Genomic DNA, 18,967 nt, shown 5'->3' on the forward strand with positions numbered 1-18,967 from the left:
GATACAACGTATTGGAAGGCCTACAGAATCTGATGATATATGGGCAATCTTAAGGTGGACATACACTTATAGATTTGCAGCAGATTCAACCATCAGATAGATTTCTGTCAGATGCCTGTCAAGTCGAATTGGACAGGAATCTATCTGATGTGTGCCACACACTAGGAACAGATTTTCAGTAGATTTCAGAATTAAATCTATTGTAAATATATCTAAATACATTATTGGACCATTAGATTCAATGCAACTCTATGGGCCATCGAAATGCTGCCAGCAGCAGATCGACCTAGATTTTTCATCCAGTCAGATAAATCGATCGAAATTGGCCACAAATTGAACGATCGGGTGATCCATGGCTGAAATCAACCAGTGTGTGGGTCCCTCTAGTCTGAAAAAGCAAAATGTATATGATACCTTTAAATGAGATCTTTCTCCATTGCTTCAGAGCAGAGAATCAGATAAAGGATTTTATCCTTCAAATGTCCTTTCACAGAGCAGGTCTGATGAGAATGACTGTTTATCGCTAAACTACTTGTTCTGAGAAAAAAAGCAACACCTTCAGATCAGCTCTACAAAAAGCAAACATTATTCTAGGCCCTTATCTTGTTGGTATCTGCATATACTGGCAGAACACTGCAGTGTTTCCCTGGAAATGTTACAGGTAGTGTTACTATGAGTCAAGCCGTTTAAGGATTCCAGTACAGACAACACCAGGTCACCTACAAGGCACCTTGGGCAGGTACTTAGGGCATGTGGCTATTGTAGGGCCTTCCATCTCTTCTGAACCCCGAGTCCTCACCACACTTTACCAAAAAGTCATATGGTATGCAGGAGGAGCCAAAGACCCTACTTTGCTTACAGAGGAACTGTAGCGAAAATAACAATGAATACAATTGTTTATTCATTACAATATTCATTTATAGATTATTTAGTCAGTGTTTGCCCATTGTGAAATTTTTCCTCTCCCTGATTTACATTCTGAAATGTATCACTAGTGGTAACAGCTGTAGTTCTGCCAGGTGATCTATGCGGAATGTTCGTTACTGAGAGTTCTATACACAGAGAGATAGGTACTGGTTTCTTGGCAGTTGGAAAAAGGAATATGGAGGCTGACATGCAGTATTTATTTCCTTTTAAATAATGCAGATTGCCTGGCTGCCCTGCTGTTCCTCTACCTCTAATACCTTTAGCCATAGACCCTGAACAAGCATGCAGCAGATCAGATGTCTCTGACTAAAGTCTGAGTGGATTTGCTGCATGCTTATTTCGGTCTGTGTTGAGCGTGTGTATGAGCCTTAAGACATGACAGAGTGCCCAGAGGATGCCCAGACATGGTGACAGTGATTATAACTGCATTGCTGATTAGTGGACAGTAGTTTGTAGGTGGTTTGTGAAACTGCATTTGGAGTTCACTTATCCTAACAGTTTACTTTAATGTAGTGTTGATACATTACATAAACGATTCACCTCACTAACTGTCCTTCAGCAGGGCTCACAGTGTTTCATGGGAGATGGGAGAAAACTGGGAACCCTTTAGAGGCAAGCCATGCAATCACGGGGAGGACATGCAAACTCCATGCAAGACACATCACTAACTGTCCCTCAGCAGCAGGGCTCACACTCGAATGTTCCTATCCCAGCCTAGGGCTGGTGAAGCTACCAGTATGTTTCATGGGAGATGGGAGAAAACTGGGACCCTCAGAGGCAAGCCATGCAATCACGGGGAGGACATACAAACTCCATGCAAGACACAACACTAATTGTCCCTCAGCAGGGCTCACACTCTAATGTTCCTATCCCAGCCTAGGGCTGGTGAAGCTACCAGTATGTTTCATGGGAGATGGGAGAAAACTGGGACCCTCAGAGGCAAGCCATGCAATCAGGGGGAGGACATACAAACTCCATGCAAGACACATCACTAACTGTCCCTCAGCAGCAGGGCTCACACTCTAATGTTCCTATCCCAGCCTAGGGCCGGTGAAGCTACCAGTATGTTTCATGGGAGATGGGAGAAAACTGGGACCCTCAGAGACAAGCCATGCAATCATGGGGAGGACATACAAACTCCATGCAAAACACATCACTAACTGTCCCTCAGCAGGGCTCACTCTAATGTTCCTACCCCAGCATAGGGGCGGTGAAGCTACCAGTATGTTTCATGGGAGATGGGAGAAAACTGGGACCCTCAGAGGCAAGCCATGCAATCATGGGGAGGACATACAAACTCCATGCAAAACACATCACTAACTGTCCCTCAGCAGGGCTCACTCTAATGTTCCTACCCCAGCATAGGGGCGGTGAAGCTACCAGTATGTTTCATGGGAGATGGGAGAAAACTGGGACCCTCAGAGGCAAGCCATGCAATCACGGGGAGGACATACAAACTCCATGCAAGACACATCACTAACTGTCCCTCAGCAGGGCTCACACTCTAATATTCCTATCCCAGCCTAGGGCTGGTGTAGCTACCAGTATGTTTCATGGGAGATGGGAGAAAACTGGGACCCTCAGAGGCAAGCCCTGCAATCATGGGGAGGGCATACAAACTCCATGCAAGACACATCACTACCTTTTCTCCAGCAGGGCTCACAATCTAATGTTCCTACCCCAGCATAGGGCCGGTGAATCTACCAGTATGTGCCATGGGAGATAGGAGAAAACGGGGTCCATCCCAGGCTACCCATGCAACCATGGGGAGGACATACAAACTCCATGCAAGACACAAGGCAGAAGCATTGTCCTCTCAGCTACTATGGTGCCCAAACTTTTAAGGACATCCAGCAGAGACAAGTGATGTGAACAGTTAACACATCGTACCCCAGATCTTTTTCAGGAAATAAATGTGAATAGCGGCCTCACAGCTGCCACAAGCATGTGCTGGGGCCCTGGTGTCCAATTAGCGGGATCTCATGATGTGCGAGATGTCAGCTCCGGCTGCTGCTGGATGGCCCGGCCTCCTTCAGTACGGATCCCAGAGGAACCTGTTCTGGACGCGCTGCAAGCTTAATTCTGAGACTAGCACATCCGGGCCTTCCCTAAAGTCTAATAATCTATAAGATCCCCATCCCAGAACATTCTTTATGTAACGCGCTGACACTGTCTGTACAATCTCCCAGACACTTCCCACTGAGGAATGGAAGTGCTAAACACAAACCACAGGGTGCTCTATAACTGGCTTGTTAAAGGGCCACTCTACATCAATGACATCAATTGTAGAAGAAAGTGTATGTACCGCTGGGTGCAGTGACATCCCCGGATAAGTATGTAAATATTGCAGGAAGTTAGCAAGACGACTTCACAGCAACCCAGTTCCACAATTTTTATTTACATACATCCCTTCCTCCTATTCCCCTAGCCAATGTCATAGCAATAGGGGATGCAGAGGTGACAATCACATAGGGGCCCAACAGGCCCGGCCCACCCATGATGCCAAGTGAGGCGTCTTCCTCAGGCGGCGAAAGTCTGGGGGGAAGCTGTGAGCAGGAGGGGGTAGCAGCGCAGGAAGGAGGAACTGCGAGCCAGACCCCCCCTCACCTGGGGCCCCCGCTTCCAAGCTCGCCCCTCCAGATATTAGCGCAGTGTGTCAGAGGCGACGGGCCTCTGAATGACTCTCCTCTTCCTTCCGCGTTCCAGGCGTCAGAGCGCTGCGTTCCACTGGTCTTCTCCTTCTTCAATGCCGCCCACTATACTTCCGCAAGTGCAGTGGGCGGTATTGAAGAATGGCTAACTTAAACTGGGGCACCTATACTACCTATACTGGGGATACCTATACTAGCTACCTATACGGGGTCAACTATACTACTTATACTGGGTCAACTATACTACTTATACTGGGTCAACTATACTACCTATACTAGGGCAACTACACTACCTATACTGGTGATAACTATACTAGCCAACTATACTGGGGTCAACTATACTACCTATACTGCGGCAACTATATTAACTATACTGCGGCAACTATACTACTTATACTGGGTCAACTATACTACTTATACTGGGGCAACTATACTACCTATACTGGGGATAACTATACTAGCCAACTATACTGGGGTCAACTATACTACCTATACTGCGGCAACTATACTATCTATACTGGGGCAACTATACTACCTATATTGGGGGCAACTATATTAGCTACCTATACTGGGGCAACTATATTGGCTATAGTGGGGGCAACTATACTAGCTACCTATACTAGAGCAACTATACTGGCTATCTATACTGGCGTAAACTACACCTGGCTACCCTATACAGGGGGCACCTATACCTGTCTACCTACCTATATTGAGGGTGAAAATTTTCAGGTGCAATGGTGGGGCACATCCTCAAAAGTTTGCCTCAGCAAAAAGTCTAGATCCGACCAGGAGCCCTCCTCCAACAGCTGTATCAGCTCTTCTTTCGTACTCCTTAGCTATGACACAGACCCTCCCTAACAAACAGATATGTGCACAATTTCGACATCATACTCATTCATTTCTGGCATGATGTCAACCCCCTCTTAGCAGATTGCATTGTTCCTCCAGGTCTTGGCCCTTCTTTCTGTACATGCTTCTATCCCAGAAGACAGAATGGGGGGAGGATGAGTCCCATGATACTTCCACTGCCCAGAATGTGAGGTGGAACTTTGTAACTATAACAGCAATGGCCCCACCCCTCCCGTACAGGGAAGATGTGAGAGTCACGCCCCTTTTCCAGGAAGGTGGATCTTTGTACCCATAACAGCTATAGCCCCACCTCTCCAGTACAGGGAAGGAACATGTGAGTCACGCCCCTTTTCCAGGAAGGTGGAGCTTAGTACCTATAGCAGCTATGGCCCCACCGCTCCAGTACAGGGATGGGTGATGTAGGTGGCACAGCCCTTCTCTGGAAAGCACTGCATAGGCCGTGACACTTCAAAGACACAGTGGCCCTCGTACACAAAATATTGTAATCCCGGCTGGGTTTTCTTTTGTGGGATTTTCACTGAAGAGTCACCTGGAAGTTCATGAGTATGTGCAGTTTTGGTGCAGAGGAGGAGGTGTCCCGGGGACAGGGATAGCTGATGAGCATCGTTCCAAGTTGAACCAGGATTATGCAAATTTTGTATGCAAATCTATGCAGTCTGAAAATAGACCAGTGGAGGCTTATTTTACAGTGTACCCAAATATGGGTGGTATCCTGACTCCCTGCTGAAAAGTCTTACCTGGCTCTTATGCTGATCCTTTGCCATTTATACTATGGTAAACATAGACTAGGGTAGAATATTGCAGACCGGGCAATCTAGCTAATTGTTCACTACATTGGGTGCATGCTGGTTTCAGGTATAAGGCTCAGACACTACTGAGAACCACAGATCAGCACAAAAGCCAGGCAGTGTGAATTTATGAAGAGGCAGTAAAGATGGCAGCCCCGTATCCCCCCGAGTTTGGGAACCATTGTACGCACATGGCATCCTTTAGAGTGTAAGCTCGCAAGGGCAGGGCTCTCTCCTCCTTTTGTGTTTTGGAAATCATTATACATTTTATCATGTTACTTTTATCACTGTCATTACCAATTCTGTATTTTGTATTTTGTATTCTGTATCATTTTTTGTATTTTGTCACTAATTATGTATCTTGTATACACCATTGTCTGTACTATTATGTAACCCATGTTTGTTTCTTACTTTGTACAGCGCCACGGAATATGTTGGCGCTTTATAAATCAATAATAATAATTAAAAAATGGCTCCCGCCTAAATGCCATCATGTGACTCACCTCAGTGTACAGACAGTCCTGATACTTCTCTTGTATGGCGGGGTCCACTTGGCAGAGACTGGATTGGGACGGAGAGAACTCCAGGCTCTCGCCTGATGAGGACGCCAGCTCCTTGTTCTCTCTTGACAGCGCCGTGCCCTTTGTTGATTTCTTCTCATCCTTCCCCTTCAATTTCCTGCTGCTTGGACGGTCCTGGGAGGAAATTCCATCAGATAATAAGATTGTTGGCAGCATCAACAGAATTACATGAACTGCAGTACAGTAAAGAGACCACAAGATGTCACCGTAAAATGTAAAGTGCTGCGATGATCTCTATGGCATTGTTATTTCCTGTATTCACTCTGTGTTCCTTTCTGTTCTAAGTAAGTCGCATTTCCTGATGGTTGTGTATGTTTTATCTCTGCACGTTTTCTTCAGTAAAGAGTTCTAATTTGTTATACTGGGTGCCTATCTGTGTGTACAGACCTCTCTGCTCCATCAAAGATGGCATGTCACTGATGTTTCTAATACAGGGCTAGTACTCTAGTGGAGTTGGGTTAGTGATAAAAAAATGAATCTGTAGGAGGAAAACGTGTAATCATTTCCTGAAGACGCCACATTGTGGTCTCTCGTCCTTTTCCAACAAGAGTTCAGAGTTCTGCAACAACCAGATTCACCTGCTAGTGGCACCACATGTTCAGACTGTTCTGGACCAACAGGTGGCTGCCTATCCTTCTGGTGATCCAGCTCACTCTGGATAGTTGCATGGCTGCATGATGATCTCACAGGACAGCAGAAGCTGGAATACTCAGATCAATTACTAAGGTTGTCCTGGGACAATTGTTATTGCTCCGTCCTGTGTGGGAATAAAACTTGTCTAAAGGGAACCTGAGACGGCAAGGGAGAGAAAAATGATACATACCTGGGGCTTCCTCCAGGCTGATCTCTCCCTTGCCGTTCTCCTCCGCCACCTGGATCATCTGAAATTCGGGCCCAAAAGTCCTCCGTGTAGGGCGTTCTGCACATGCGCAGCCCGGTCGTGCTTCCGTTGGCGGGATATTTCTGGGCCTGCCTAGTACTACAGCGCAGGTGCAGAATACTCCCAGCGACGGGAGCACGACACGGGAGCGCAAGCGGCCGGACTACGCCTGTGCCGACTGATGGATTTTCAAGGTCAAATTCCAGAGGATCCAGGAAGCAAAGGAGGACAGCGAGGGAGCAATCAGCCTGGAGGGGGCTGGAGGAAGCCCCAGGCATGTATAATATTTCTCTTCCTCCCCGTCTCAGGTGCACTTTAATTCTTGGAAACAGGCACATTTTCCAGGCATGCCACAGGTCTTCTAAAATGAATCGCTGTAATCATATTACTTACTGGAGAACTGCTTTTTATGGGGCAGTAATGCTGGCCTTCTGTATAATGGTGCATGAGGCTCTGGGGTGAAGAATTCATTCTCAAGATGACTTCAGATAATTTTAAAGAGGAACAGAGAGCAAAAAAACTAAAATGCTTCCGCAGATAGTTCTTCTGCATATAATGTAAAGCACACATGTGCCAGAGATGGCAATCCAGCAGCAAAAGTGTTACATAATGCTTTCCTGCGTTTGTTGTTTACTTGTGATTCATGCTGCCAGCTCACATTTCTGGTCAGTGAAGGTTGTCTGAAGCTTGGGAAAATGCAAATGCAGCCGGGTCCTGTATGCTAATATCAACTGTTAATGCACAGCCCAGCATGAGCAGTAGCCTCCAGTGACAGGAAATATGAGCTGACAGCATGAGTCACATGTTTTCAGATACAATAGGCAGGAAACATGGAGCAAAGCTGTCCATACCTCTTTTGCTGCTGCATCAAACACTGTACCACATGTATACTTTAGTTTTTATATAGGAGTACTGGTTTTTAGTTTGTTCCCCAGAGATAGTTTAGTACCATATAGCACTGCAATTAGGCATTGCAATTAGTTTAGCCACTTTGTGATAGCTAACAGGTTCATTTTAAGCACCTGCGCCTCATCAATTGCATTTGGCACAAAGGCGTATCTATAGGGGTGCAGGTATGGCTCATGCCATGGGCGCCATGTCTGCCCCTGTGCTGCGTCGCTATGCCTGCCCCTGTGCCTCACTGTCACTCAGAATCAGATCAGATTATTTCGGTTATCTGTTAAACATGGCTATTTGTATAAAGGGTGCACTTGGCTATATCATTATTTTATCTTGATGTACCTGGCTATTTAATTTGTATATCATGAGGCACCTGGTTACTTATTGTGATTATTTTATCTGGATGCTAGTGACTAGGTAACATTTTTATTGGAGGGCATGTGACTACTTGATGAATTACCTGGAGGCATGTGATTACTTCTCTCTTTTATCTGAAAGCATGTGACTATTTTATTATTTTATCTGGAAGCATGTGACTATTTATTTATTGAATTGTGAGGCACATGGCTACTTAATTCTCATATCTGGGCAGCACGGTGGCGGTAGTGGTTAGCGCTCTCGCCTTGCAGCGCTGGGTCCCCGGTTCGAATCCCAGCCAGGTCAACATCTGCCAGGGGTTTGTATGTTCTCCCTGTGTCTGTGTGGGTTACCTCCGGGTACTCTGGTTTCCTCCCACATCCCCAAAACGTACAGATAAGTTAGTTGGCTTCCCCCCTAGATTGGCCATAGACTACAATACATACAAAATATAGACATATGATTATGGTAGGGACTAGATTGTGAGCTCATTTGAGGGACAGTTAGTGACAAGACTATATATACTCTGTACAGCACTGTGGAAAATGTTGGTGCTATATAAATACTAAATAATAATATGTAGGGGGTCATGGCTTTTCAATTTATGTATCCGGTGAGCAGGGGCATAACTAGAAATCACTGTGCCCCCCTGTGAAAGTTTGGATGCCCCCCTGTGAAAGTTTGGATGCCCCCCCCCCCCAGTATAGGTGCCCCCAGTATAGCCAGGTATAGGTGCTCCTAGTATAGCCAGGCATAGGTGCCCCTAGTATAGCCAGGCACAGGTGACCCAAGTATAGCCAGGCACAGGTGACCCAAGTATAGCCAGGCATAGGTGCCCCCAGTATAGCCAGGCATAGGTGCCCCCAGTATAGCCAGGTATAGGTGCTCCTAGTATAGCCAGGCATAGGTGCCCCTAGTATAGCCAGGCACAGGTGACCCAAGTATAGCCAGGCACAGGTGACCCAAGTATAGCCAGGCATAGGTGCCCCCAGTATAGCCAGGCATAGGTGCCCCCAGTATAGCCAGGCACAGGTGACCCAAGTATAGCCAGGCATAGGTGCCCCCAGTATAGCCAGGCATAGGTGCCCCCAGTATAGCCAGGCATAGGTGCCCCCAGTATAGCCAGGCACAGGTGACCCAAGTATAGCCAGGCATAGGTGCCCCCAGTATAGCCAGGCATAGGTGCCCCCAGTATAGCCAGGCATAGGTGCCCCCAGTATAGCCAGGCATAGGTGCCTCCAGTATAGCCAGGCATAGGTGCCCCCAGTATAGCCAGGTACAGGTGACCCAAGTATAGCTAGGCATAGGTGCCCCCAGTATAGCCAGGCATAGGTGCCCCCAGTATAGCCAGGCACAGGTGACCCAAGTATAGCCAGGTAGAAGTGCCCCTAGTATAGCCAGGCATAGATGACCCCAGTATAGACAGGTATAGGTGCTCCCAGTATGGCCAGATAGAGGTGCCCCCAGTATAGCCAGGTAGAGGTGCCCCCAGTATAGCCAGGCATAGATGCCCTGAGTATAGCTACATATAGGTGCCCCCAGTATAGCCAGGTATAGGTGCCCCAGAATAGCCAGGTATAGGTGCCCCCAGTATAGCCAGGTATAGGTGCCCCCAGTATAGCCAGGTATAGGTGCCCCAGTAAAGCTAGCCAGGAGGGGGAATGCATGAGGAGGAAACATTGGCCACAGAGCGGCGGGCAGGGGGGCCCACTCCCCCCTCCCTCACCTTAGGATCCCCGCCAGCGCTTCCCCCTCCATCGGTAACTTCAACATGAAGCAGGCATGGAACACGGACAGACCTCTTCCGCATTCCATGCGGTGGTTATACTCTGAAGTACTTATACTCTGAAGTGCTTGACGCTACTTCCTGTTTATCAGGCTTCGGGTTATAACCACCCCCAAATGGAATGTGGAAGAGGTCATGCCTGCTTCATGCTGAAGTTACCGATGGAGGGGGAAGCGCTGATGGGGGATCCTGAGGTGAGGGAGGGGGGCCCTCTCCCCGGTGCTCTGTGTCCACTGTTTCCCCCTGGAGCGCTGTGCCCACTCCTGCCCCCAAGATCAGCCTTTGGTAGGCCCCCAAGGGGTGCCCCCCCCCCCCCCCCCCCTTGCGGCTGCATCCTTTGCAGCCCCTACTGTTACGCCAATGCCGGTAACATATTAAACTCCGGTATTTGGTTAGCTCAGCTGATTAATTCTGATATTTAGGGACAATACAATTGTCTTACAACAGTAGTGTAGCCTACAGATAAAAGCTAAACTGACTCTCCAGCAGTACTGAATTGTGGTCTCCCATCGTTTGTTGGACTGAGATCTTCCACCTTGCCTTAACACCCTTTCAACCAATAAACAGGAAGAACGGGGAAAAGGAGGGGGCATTCATTATTTGGTCTTCCTGGAGCCCTGTATGGTCTTAATCTGTCTCCGATGCTCAAACTTATTAGCTATAATGGTGAGTAGTAGTTAGTAATAGGAGTAGAGAGGGAAAGGTTAATGTCAAATGTGGAGAGTGGTGGGAGTCAAGAGGGGAAGGTTGGGATCAGAGTGGAAGGTTAGTGTTAGCTGTAAAAGGAGGGGACGGTTAGTTTAGAATAGAGTACAGAGAAGGAATGAGAAGAGATATTTCCAAAAAAAAGCACTTTCGCAATATCCCAAGCCAAAAAATACAGACAACCATAACAAATGCATGCGAGAAAGGATGCGGTTTTAGAGAGAGTGTGTGTGTGTGTGTGTGTGTGTGGGGGGGGGGGGGGGGGGGCACAAGTTCAGTGTTTGCCATAGGTGCCATATTAACCAGCAATTCAATGTACTATGACACAGTTTGCCACAGGGGGGTCCCTGGACGCACTCCTCTGGCATAAAAAATGAGGTGCATACACGGTCAGCCCACCAGAGCACAGGCAGGCTATAAAAGTATATTGTGCAAAAGACCATCACTCTCAAAACAGGAACTGAAATAGTAACTTTTACTTGATTAAGTAATTTTATATGCAAAACAAGAATAGTGACAATCCAGTAGATCCATTGGCAATAGGAGAATTACCACCAGTAACCAGAGTCCATCAAACACGCCAGATCTGTCTGGCTATCAAAAGCAAAACGGAGTGGCTGCTAATGAGCCCTAGAGTCATACCTCCCAACTTTTTGAGATAAGAAAGAGGGACACTTAAGCCACACCCCTAACCATGCCTCCGGCACACCCCTAGTCATGCACACCATAAAGATTTCATGAGAAAAATATGTTATTTTATAATTCATACCACACTTTCTATCCTGGTTCATTTTCTTTCATATTAAGATTTGAAAATAAGAAATATATCAATTTAAAGGATGGGAATAAAGTTTAAAGTCAATTAAACATATCTTTTCAGTAGAAAAATACAGGGAGTGCAGAATTATTAGGCAAATTAGTATTTTGACCACCTCATCCTCTTTATGCATGTTGTCTTACTCCAAGCTGTATAGGCTCGAAAGCCTACTACCAATTAAGCAGATTAGGTGATCTGCATCTCTGTAATGAGAAGGGGTGTGGTCTAATGACATCAACACCCTATATCAGGTGTGCATAATTATTAGGCAACTTCCTTTCCTTTGGCAAAATGGGTCAAAAGAAGGACTTGACAGGCTCAGAAAAGTCAAAAATAGTGAGATATCTTGCAGAGGGATGCAGCACTCTTAAAATTGCAAAGCTTCTGAAGCGTGATCATCGAACAATCAAGCGTTTCATTCAAAATAGTCAACAGGGTCGCACGAAGCGTGTGGAAAAACCAAGGCGCAAAAAACCTGCCCATGAACTGAGAAAAGTCAAGCGTGCAGCTGCCAAGATGCCACTTGCCACCAGTTTGGCCATATTTCAGAGCTGCAACATCACTGGAGTGCCCAAAAGCACAAGGTGTGCAATATCCAGAGACATGGCCAAGGTAAGAAAGGCTGAAAGACAACCACCACTGAACAAAACACACAAGCTGAAACGTCAAGACTGGGCCAAGAAATATCTCAAGACTGATTTTTCTAAGGTTTTATGGACTGATGAAATGAGAGTGAGTCTTGATGGGCCAGATGGATGGGCCCGTGGCTGGATTGGTAAAGAGCAGAAGGCTCCAGTCCGACTCAGACGCTAGCAAGGTGGAGGTGGAGTACTGGTTTGGGATGGTATCATTAAAGATGGGCTTGTGGGGCCTTTTTGGGTTGAGGATGGAGTCAAGCTTAAAGGGATACTGTAGGGGGGTCGGGGGAAAATAAGCTGAACTTACCCGGGGCTTCTAATGGTCCCCTGCAGACATCCTGTGTTGTCGCAGCCACTCACCAATGCTCTGGCCCCGCCTCCAGTTCACTTCTGAAATTTCTGACTTTAAAGTCAGAAAACCACTCCGCCTGCATTGCCCTGTCCTCGCTCCCGCTGATGTCACCAGGAGTGTACTTCGCAGACACAGACCATACTGGGCCTGCGCTGTGCGCTCTTGATGACATCAGCGGGATCGAGGACACGGCAATGCAGGCGCAGTGGTTTTCAGACTTTAAAGCCTGAAATTCCAGAAGTGAACCGGAGGCGGGGCCGGAGCATCGGTGAGTGGCTGCGCCAACACGGGATGTCTGCGGGGGACCGTTAGAAGCCCCGGGTAAGTTCAACTCATTTTCCCCCGACCCCCTACAGTATCCCTTTAACTCCCAGTCCTACTGCCAGTTTCTGGAAGACACCTTCTTTAAGCAGTGGTACAGGAAGAAGTCTGCATCCTTCAAGAAAATCATGATTTTGATGCAGGACAATGCTCCATCACACGCGTCCAAGTCCTCCACAGCGTTGCTGGCAAGAAAGGGTATAAAAGAAGAAAAACTAATGACATGGCCTCCTTGTTCACCTGATCTGAACCCCATTGAGAACCTGTGGTCCATCATAAAATGTGAGATTTACAAGGAGGGAAAACAGTACACCTCTCTGAACAGTGTCTGGGAGGCTGTGGTTGCTGCTGCACGCAATGTTGATGGTGAACAGATCAAAACACTGACAGAATCCATGGATGGCAGGCTTTTGAGTGTCCTTGCAAAGAAAGGTGGCTATATTGGTCACTGATTTGTTTTTGTTTTGTTTTTGAATGTCAGAAATGTATATTTGTGAATGTTGAGATGTTATATTGGTTTCACTGGTAAAAATAAATAATTGAAATGGGTATATATTTGTTTTTTGTTAAGTTGCCTAATAATTATGCACAGTAATATTATTTATTTTATTTATTTATTTATTGTATTTATAAAGCGCCAACATATTACGCAGATTACACACAGATTACCCCCTAAAATAGCTAAAACTAAAAACAAACTAAAAACACAAATATTCAGCTTTGATATTAATGAGTTTGTTAGGTTCATTGAGAACATGGTTGTTGTTCAATAATAAAATTATTCCTCAAAAATACAACTTGCCTAATAATTCTGCACTCCCTGTACATATATTTACATAGATCTGTACATCAGTCCTGAAAGAGAGACAAATGGGATAGAGGGACAGGGGGACCGGGTTCCCAAAGAGGGACTTCTCCCTCCACATCCACAAGAGGGACAGTTGGGAGCTATGCTAGAGTGCTTACAGGTATATGGGCTTAAAGAGAAACTCCGACCAAGAATTGAACTTTATCCCAATCAGTAGCTGATACCACCTTTTACATGAGAAATCTATTCCTTTTCACAAACAGACCATCAGGGGGCGCTGTATGGCTGATATTGTGATGAAACCCCTCCCACAAGAAACTCTGAGGACCGTGGTACTCCTGGCAGTTTCCTGTCTGTGAACCCTGTTGCATTGTGGGAAATAGCTGTTTACTGCAGTTTCCAACTGCCAAAAAAGCATGCAGCAGCTACATCACCTGCCAACAGTAAAAATGTCAGAATGTAATAAATGTCAGAATGTAAATCAGGGATTTAAAAGATTTTACAATGGGCAAACACTTACTAAAATCATTTATACATAATTAATGTAAAAATGAAGCACTTTTTTATTACATTATTTTCACTGGTGTTCCTCTTTAAAGACAGCAATGATTGCCTAAAACAGCTCATGGCCTGTGTCTGTTAGCCACAAAATCAAATTCCATTTACCAACTGCTCTGTTTATTATGCAGCCTGCATCCTTATCCTGCATTGCAAGCACTCCAATCTATCCAGAAATACTCCTGCTGTAATAACTCTTATCTCAGTCAGCCTGTCTCTATTTGTTCCATTGCCCTTCCCACATGCCTGCTCCTCACTGATTAGCTGAGGGCAGTTCAGTGAGCTGCTGAAACCTGATCTGTGCTGTGCTAACATGTGTTTACAAAGTAAGCTAGCTATGACAGTGCAGTTTCCAAGGGAAAAAAAGGGAGGAAATGACATCAGTACTGGCTTCAGTCAGAGGGAATTAAGACGGCAAATACCTGAAACAGAATTCTCTTTATTTACTGCATAAAATTCACTGAATTCAAAACGTGGACAGTACAATACATGTGTTATGTAAGAAGAGAAAGTCGTTATCTACTTATATGTGTGTTTTTTTTCCTGGGATAGTATGACTGTCCTGCTGCTTTAAAGGAAAACATGGATTGGACATTGTAATTGGTTGGACTCATTAGCAACCACTCAGTATCGCTTTTTATATCCAGATCTGGCGTGTTTGATGGACTGTGGCTACCAGTGGTAATTATCCTATTGCCAATGGATCTACTGGATTGTCACTTGGAGAACGACACCAGGATGATGCTTAGGGAAGTAGAAGCCAGTGAGCCTAATGTTAACTCAATAAGTTGGGCAGCTTTAGGTTGCGTGACCTGATATTTAAAAGAAACCCGAGGTGTAAGACTTATGGAAGTTGTCATATTTATTTCCTTTTAAAGGATACCCGAAGTGACATGTGACATGATGAGATAGACATGTGTATGTACAGTGCCTAGCACACAAATAACTATGCTGTGTTCCTTTTTTTCTTTCTCTGCCTGAAAGAGTTAAATATCAGGTATGTAAGTGGCTGACTCAGACAGGAAGTGACTACAGTGTGACCCTCGCTGATAAGAAATTCCCCTTTTTATCTCTTTCTTGCTCTCAGAAGCCATTTTTTGCTAGGAAAGTGTTTTATAGCTGGATTTTTTTATCAGTGAGGGTCACACTGTAGTCACTTCCTGTCTGAGTCAGGACTTAGTCAGCCACTAATATACCTGATATTTAACTCTTTCAGGCAGAGAAAGAAAAAAGGAACACAGCATAGTTATTAGTGTGCTAGGCACTGTACATACACATGTCTATCTCATCATGTCACATGTCACTTCTGGTATCCTTTAAACAATACAAGTTGCCTTGCAGTGCTGCTGATCTTTCTGGTCAGTGGGGTCTGAATCACACACCTGAAACAAGCACGCAGCTAATCTTGTCAGATTTGTCAGAAACACCTGATCTGCTGCACGCTTGTTCAGAATCTATGGCTTAAAGAGGAACTCCAGTGAAAATAATGTAATAAAAAGTGCTTCATTTTTACAATAATTATGTATAAATGATTTAGTCAGTGTTTGCCCATCGTAAAAGCTTTCCTCTCCCTGATTTACATTCTGACATTTATCACATGGTGACATTTTTACTGCTGGCAGGTGATGTCACTGGAAGGAGGAGCTTGCTTTTCTGGCAGCTGGAAACAGCTGTACAGATCTATTTCCCACAATGCAATGCAACAAGGTTCACAGACAGAAAACTGCCAGGACCATGGTTTCCTGTGGGAGGGGGTTTCACCACAATATCAGCCAGACAGAGCTCCGTGATGATCCGTTTGTGAAAAGGAAAAGATTTCTCATGTAAAAAGGGGTATCAGCTACTGATTGGGATGAAGTTCAATTCTTGGTCACGGTTTCTCTTTAAAGTATTAGAGGCAGAGGATCAGCAGGACAGCCAGGCAATGTGCATTATTTAAAAGGAAACAAACATGCCAGCCTCCATATCCCTCTCACCTCAGGTTCCCTTCAAAACAGAGTTTTTAGCTGTAAGAAGTCTTGTTAAACACTAACCGGTAACATCTGGCTGCTCTGCTTACTACCTCATCACATGGTGCCTTTAGGTCCGTGCATGGAGCTCGGTAGTAAAAACCAAGTCACAAGGACGGCTGAGTCACTGGTAACTTGCTTGCTAGCCATAGTAACTAGCTGCTGCAACTAACTGCTAGCAACTGGTCACTGCAACTTGTGCAAGAGACTTTATTGCTAGCAACTCCCTTAAAGCAAACGTAAAGCAAAAAAAAAAAAACCAACAACTTATGATATAATGAATTGTATGTGTAGTACGGATAATGGATAGAACATCAGTAGCAAAGAAAAGAGTCTAAGGTTTTTATTTTCAGTTAGTTTTTTTTATATAACATTGCATCATTCTGTCATATTTGCAGTTTAGAAACCACACTTTGTATTTTAAGCTATAAAACAAGTCAGAAATAATGTCCTTGTGAACTTTCCTGCAGTAAAACATTATCTCAAGCTGTCACTCTCACTGTTTCTTGGCTGTTTAAGTGCTTCAGAAAACAGGACAGTATTCAACCCAAGTTTTTTAACACTTCCTGAACTGGAAAACAATATGAGACTTTTTTCTTTGCTACTAACGTTCTATTTATCTCATAAATTTATATTTATTTCAGGTTTGCTAAAATGTATTGTAATACAGTATAGTCTAAGCTATTAGTTGTTACTTACTGAATTGCCGTGTGACGTGGCCCTGCACTCCCTATGTTGCATTTGGCTATGATTCTCACCATAGGCATATATGAACTCTACATTTGTATTCATCAATAAGCTAGTGTCTTACCTCCTTCTCTAACTTCTCCTTTCCTCCGGGTTTTCCACCCTTCTTCTCCTCTTTCTCCTTTCCCACGGGGGTCCTTTTATCATCTTTTGCCCCTCCTGGTTTCTTCTCCTCCTTCCCAGGCTTCCCGCGTTTCTGGTCCACCACTGGAACTAGACAGTCGGGGAATATATAAAGCAGGATGTACTGAAGGGAACCTCTACAGTGCAGTTTTCTGTTGTCCTTCAAAATGCATCAGAACGGTAAACTGGAAAATGAATCCCCCAGACAAGGTGGGTGGAGATCGAGTCACACTTGGTCCATCCTTAAAGGATACCAGTAGTGACATGTGACATGGTGAGATAGACATGTGTATGTACAGTGCCTAGCACAATAATAACTATGCTGTGTTCCTTTTTTTCTTTCTCTACCTGAAAGAGTTAAATATCAGGTATGTAAGAGGCTGACTCAGTCGTGACTACAGGAAGTGACTACAGTGTGACCCTCACTGATAAGAAATTCCCCTTTTTACCTTTTTCTTGCTCTCAGTAGCCATGTTCTGCTAGGAAAGTGTTTTATAGTTGGAATTTCTTATCAGTGAGGGTCACACTGTAGTCACTTCCTGTCCGAGTCAGGATTAAGTCAGCCACTTTCATACCTGATATTTAACTCTTTCAGGCAGAGAAAGAAAAAAAGGAACACAGCATAGTTATTTGTGTGCTAGGCACTGTACATACCCATGTCTATCTCATCATGTCACATGTCACTTCGGGTATCCTTTAAAGCGGGATTGTCAGCCACAAAATCAAATTCCTTTTACCCACTTCTCTGTGTTTATTATACAGTCTACATCCTGAACCTGCGTTGTAAGCATTCCAATATACAGGTAGTCCCCGGTTTACGAACGCCCGACTTGCGAACGACCCGCCGATACGAACACCCGCCAACCCGCCGCAATGACGTCACACCGCTGGGGACTACCTCTTCTGCTGCCGTTTTTAATGCAAAGTAGGCGCAGCAGAAGGTAGATAGAGGACATCTCACCTGTTCACCGGCGGTAGAAGGTCCCATCGTGCTGCCCGGAAGCTGCGCGGCCCGTCCTCTCTCTCTCCGTCCACTGTTCCCCGGCGGCTTCTTATGCGTCGCATAATGACGCAATCAGGAAAAGCCCCCTAGTGGTGGCGCCTGCTAATGCGTCATTAGAAGCCGCCGGGGAACAGTGGATGGAGAGAGAGGACGGGCCTCGCAGCTTCCAGGCAGCACGATGGGACCTTCTACCGCCGTGGAACAGATGAGATGTACACTATCTACCTTCCGGTGCACCTACTCTGCTTTAAAAACGGGGGCAAAGGTGGCTGTCCCGACTTAAGGACAGATTCAGGTTAAGAATGAGCCGACAGTCCCTATTTCGTTCGTTAACCGAGGACTACCTGTAATCCTAAAATGTTTCTGCTGTAATGAATCTTAACTTAGTCAGCCTGGTTCTATTCTGATACATTGCCAAAGCGAGGAAAGTTTGTCATCTCCCCTCCCACATTCATGCTCCTCACTGATTGGCTGAGGGCAGTTCAGTGTGACAAGCTGAGGATGAGAAGGGAAATACACCTCACTCCTCTGCAGAAGCTGATGAAATACGATCTGCGCTGTGCTCACATGTGTTTACAAAGCAAGCTAGATATGACAGTGCAGTTTCTAGGAGAAATGACATCAGGTTTGGCTTCAGTCAGAGGCAGTAAAGATGGAAACTGCCTGGAACAGTTTTCTCTTTATTTACTATAAAAAAAAATTCACAGAAATTCAAATGCGAACAGTGCAATATATCAGTTATATGAGACAGGACAGCTTTAAACACTTTTATTTTTTTAGCTGATACACAGAAAAGAAAACTGTGGGATTGTAAAAAAAACAAAACAAAAAAAACCACTTCAGGTTTCCTTTAAGTTTTTTAGAGAACCTGAGATGAGGAAAAAAAAAGTTTTATACACACCTGGAGCTTCCTCCAGCCCCCTTCAGGCTGATCGGTCCCGGGCTGCGCATGTGCAGTACGCCCTGACATGCAAAGTTACCCAGCTGCCTAGCGGAGGATCCAGGCGATGGAGATGGACAGCGAGGGACCGATCAGCCTGAAGGGCTTTTTTCTCATCTCAGGCTCTCTTTAACTTACTTTGAGAGGAAGATAGTAAGAACAGGGGCCTTCCTGGGACCAAAGAAAAAGATAAAGATAAAGTAGTG

At 45.3% G+C, this 18,967-nt stretch overlaps 1 protein-coding gene across 1 annotated transcript in view; it reads right to left on the reverse strand.

Annotated features, from left to right (window-relative positions):
- The window catches only part of MYCBPAP (MYCBP associated protein), a 118,247-nt gene that overhangs the window by 7,796 nt on the left and 91,484 nt on the right, over positions 1-18,967 (reverse strand). The window contains 2 exon segments of the mRNA XM_068263041.1: positions 5,740-5,931; positions 16,760-16,908. Coding sequence (XP_068119142.1) covers positions 5,740-5,931; positions 16,760-16,908 — 341 coding nt within the window.

This window comes from Hyperolius riggenbachi, chromosome 12, assembly GCF_040937935.1.
Source record: "Hyperolius riggenbachi isolate aHypRig1 chromosome 12, aHypRig1.pri, whole genome shotgun sequence".
Classification (NCBI taxonomy): domain Eukaryota; kingdom Metazoa; phylum Chordata; class Amphibia; order Anura; family Hyperoliidae; genus Hyperolius; species Hyperolius riggenbachi.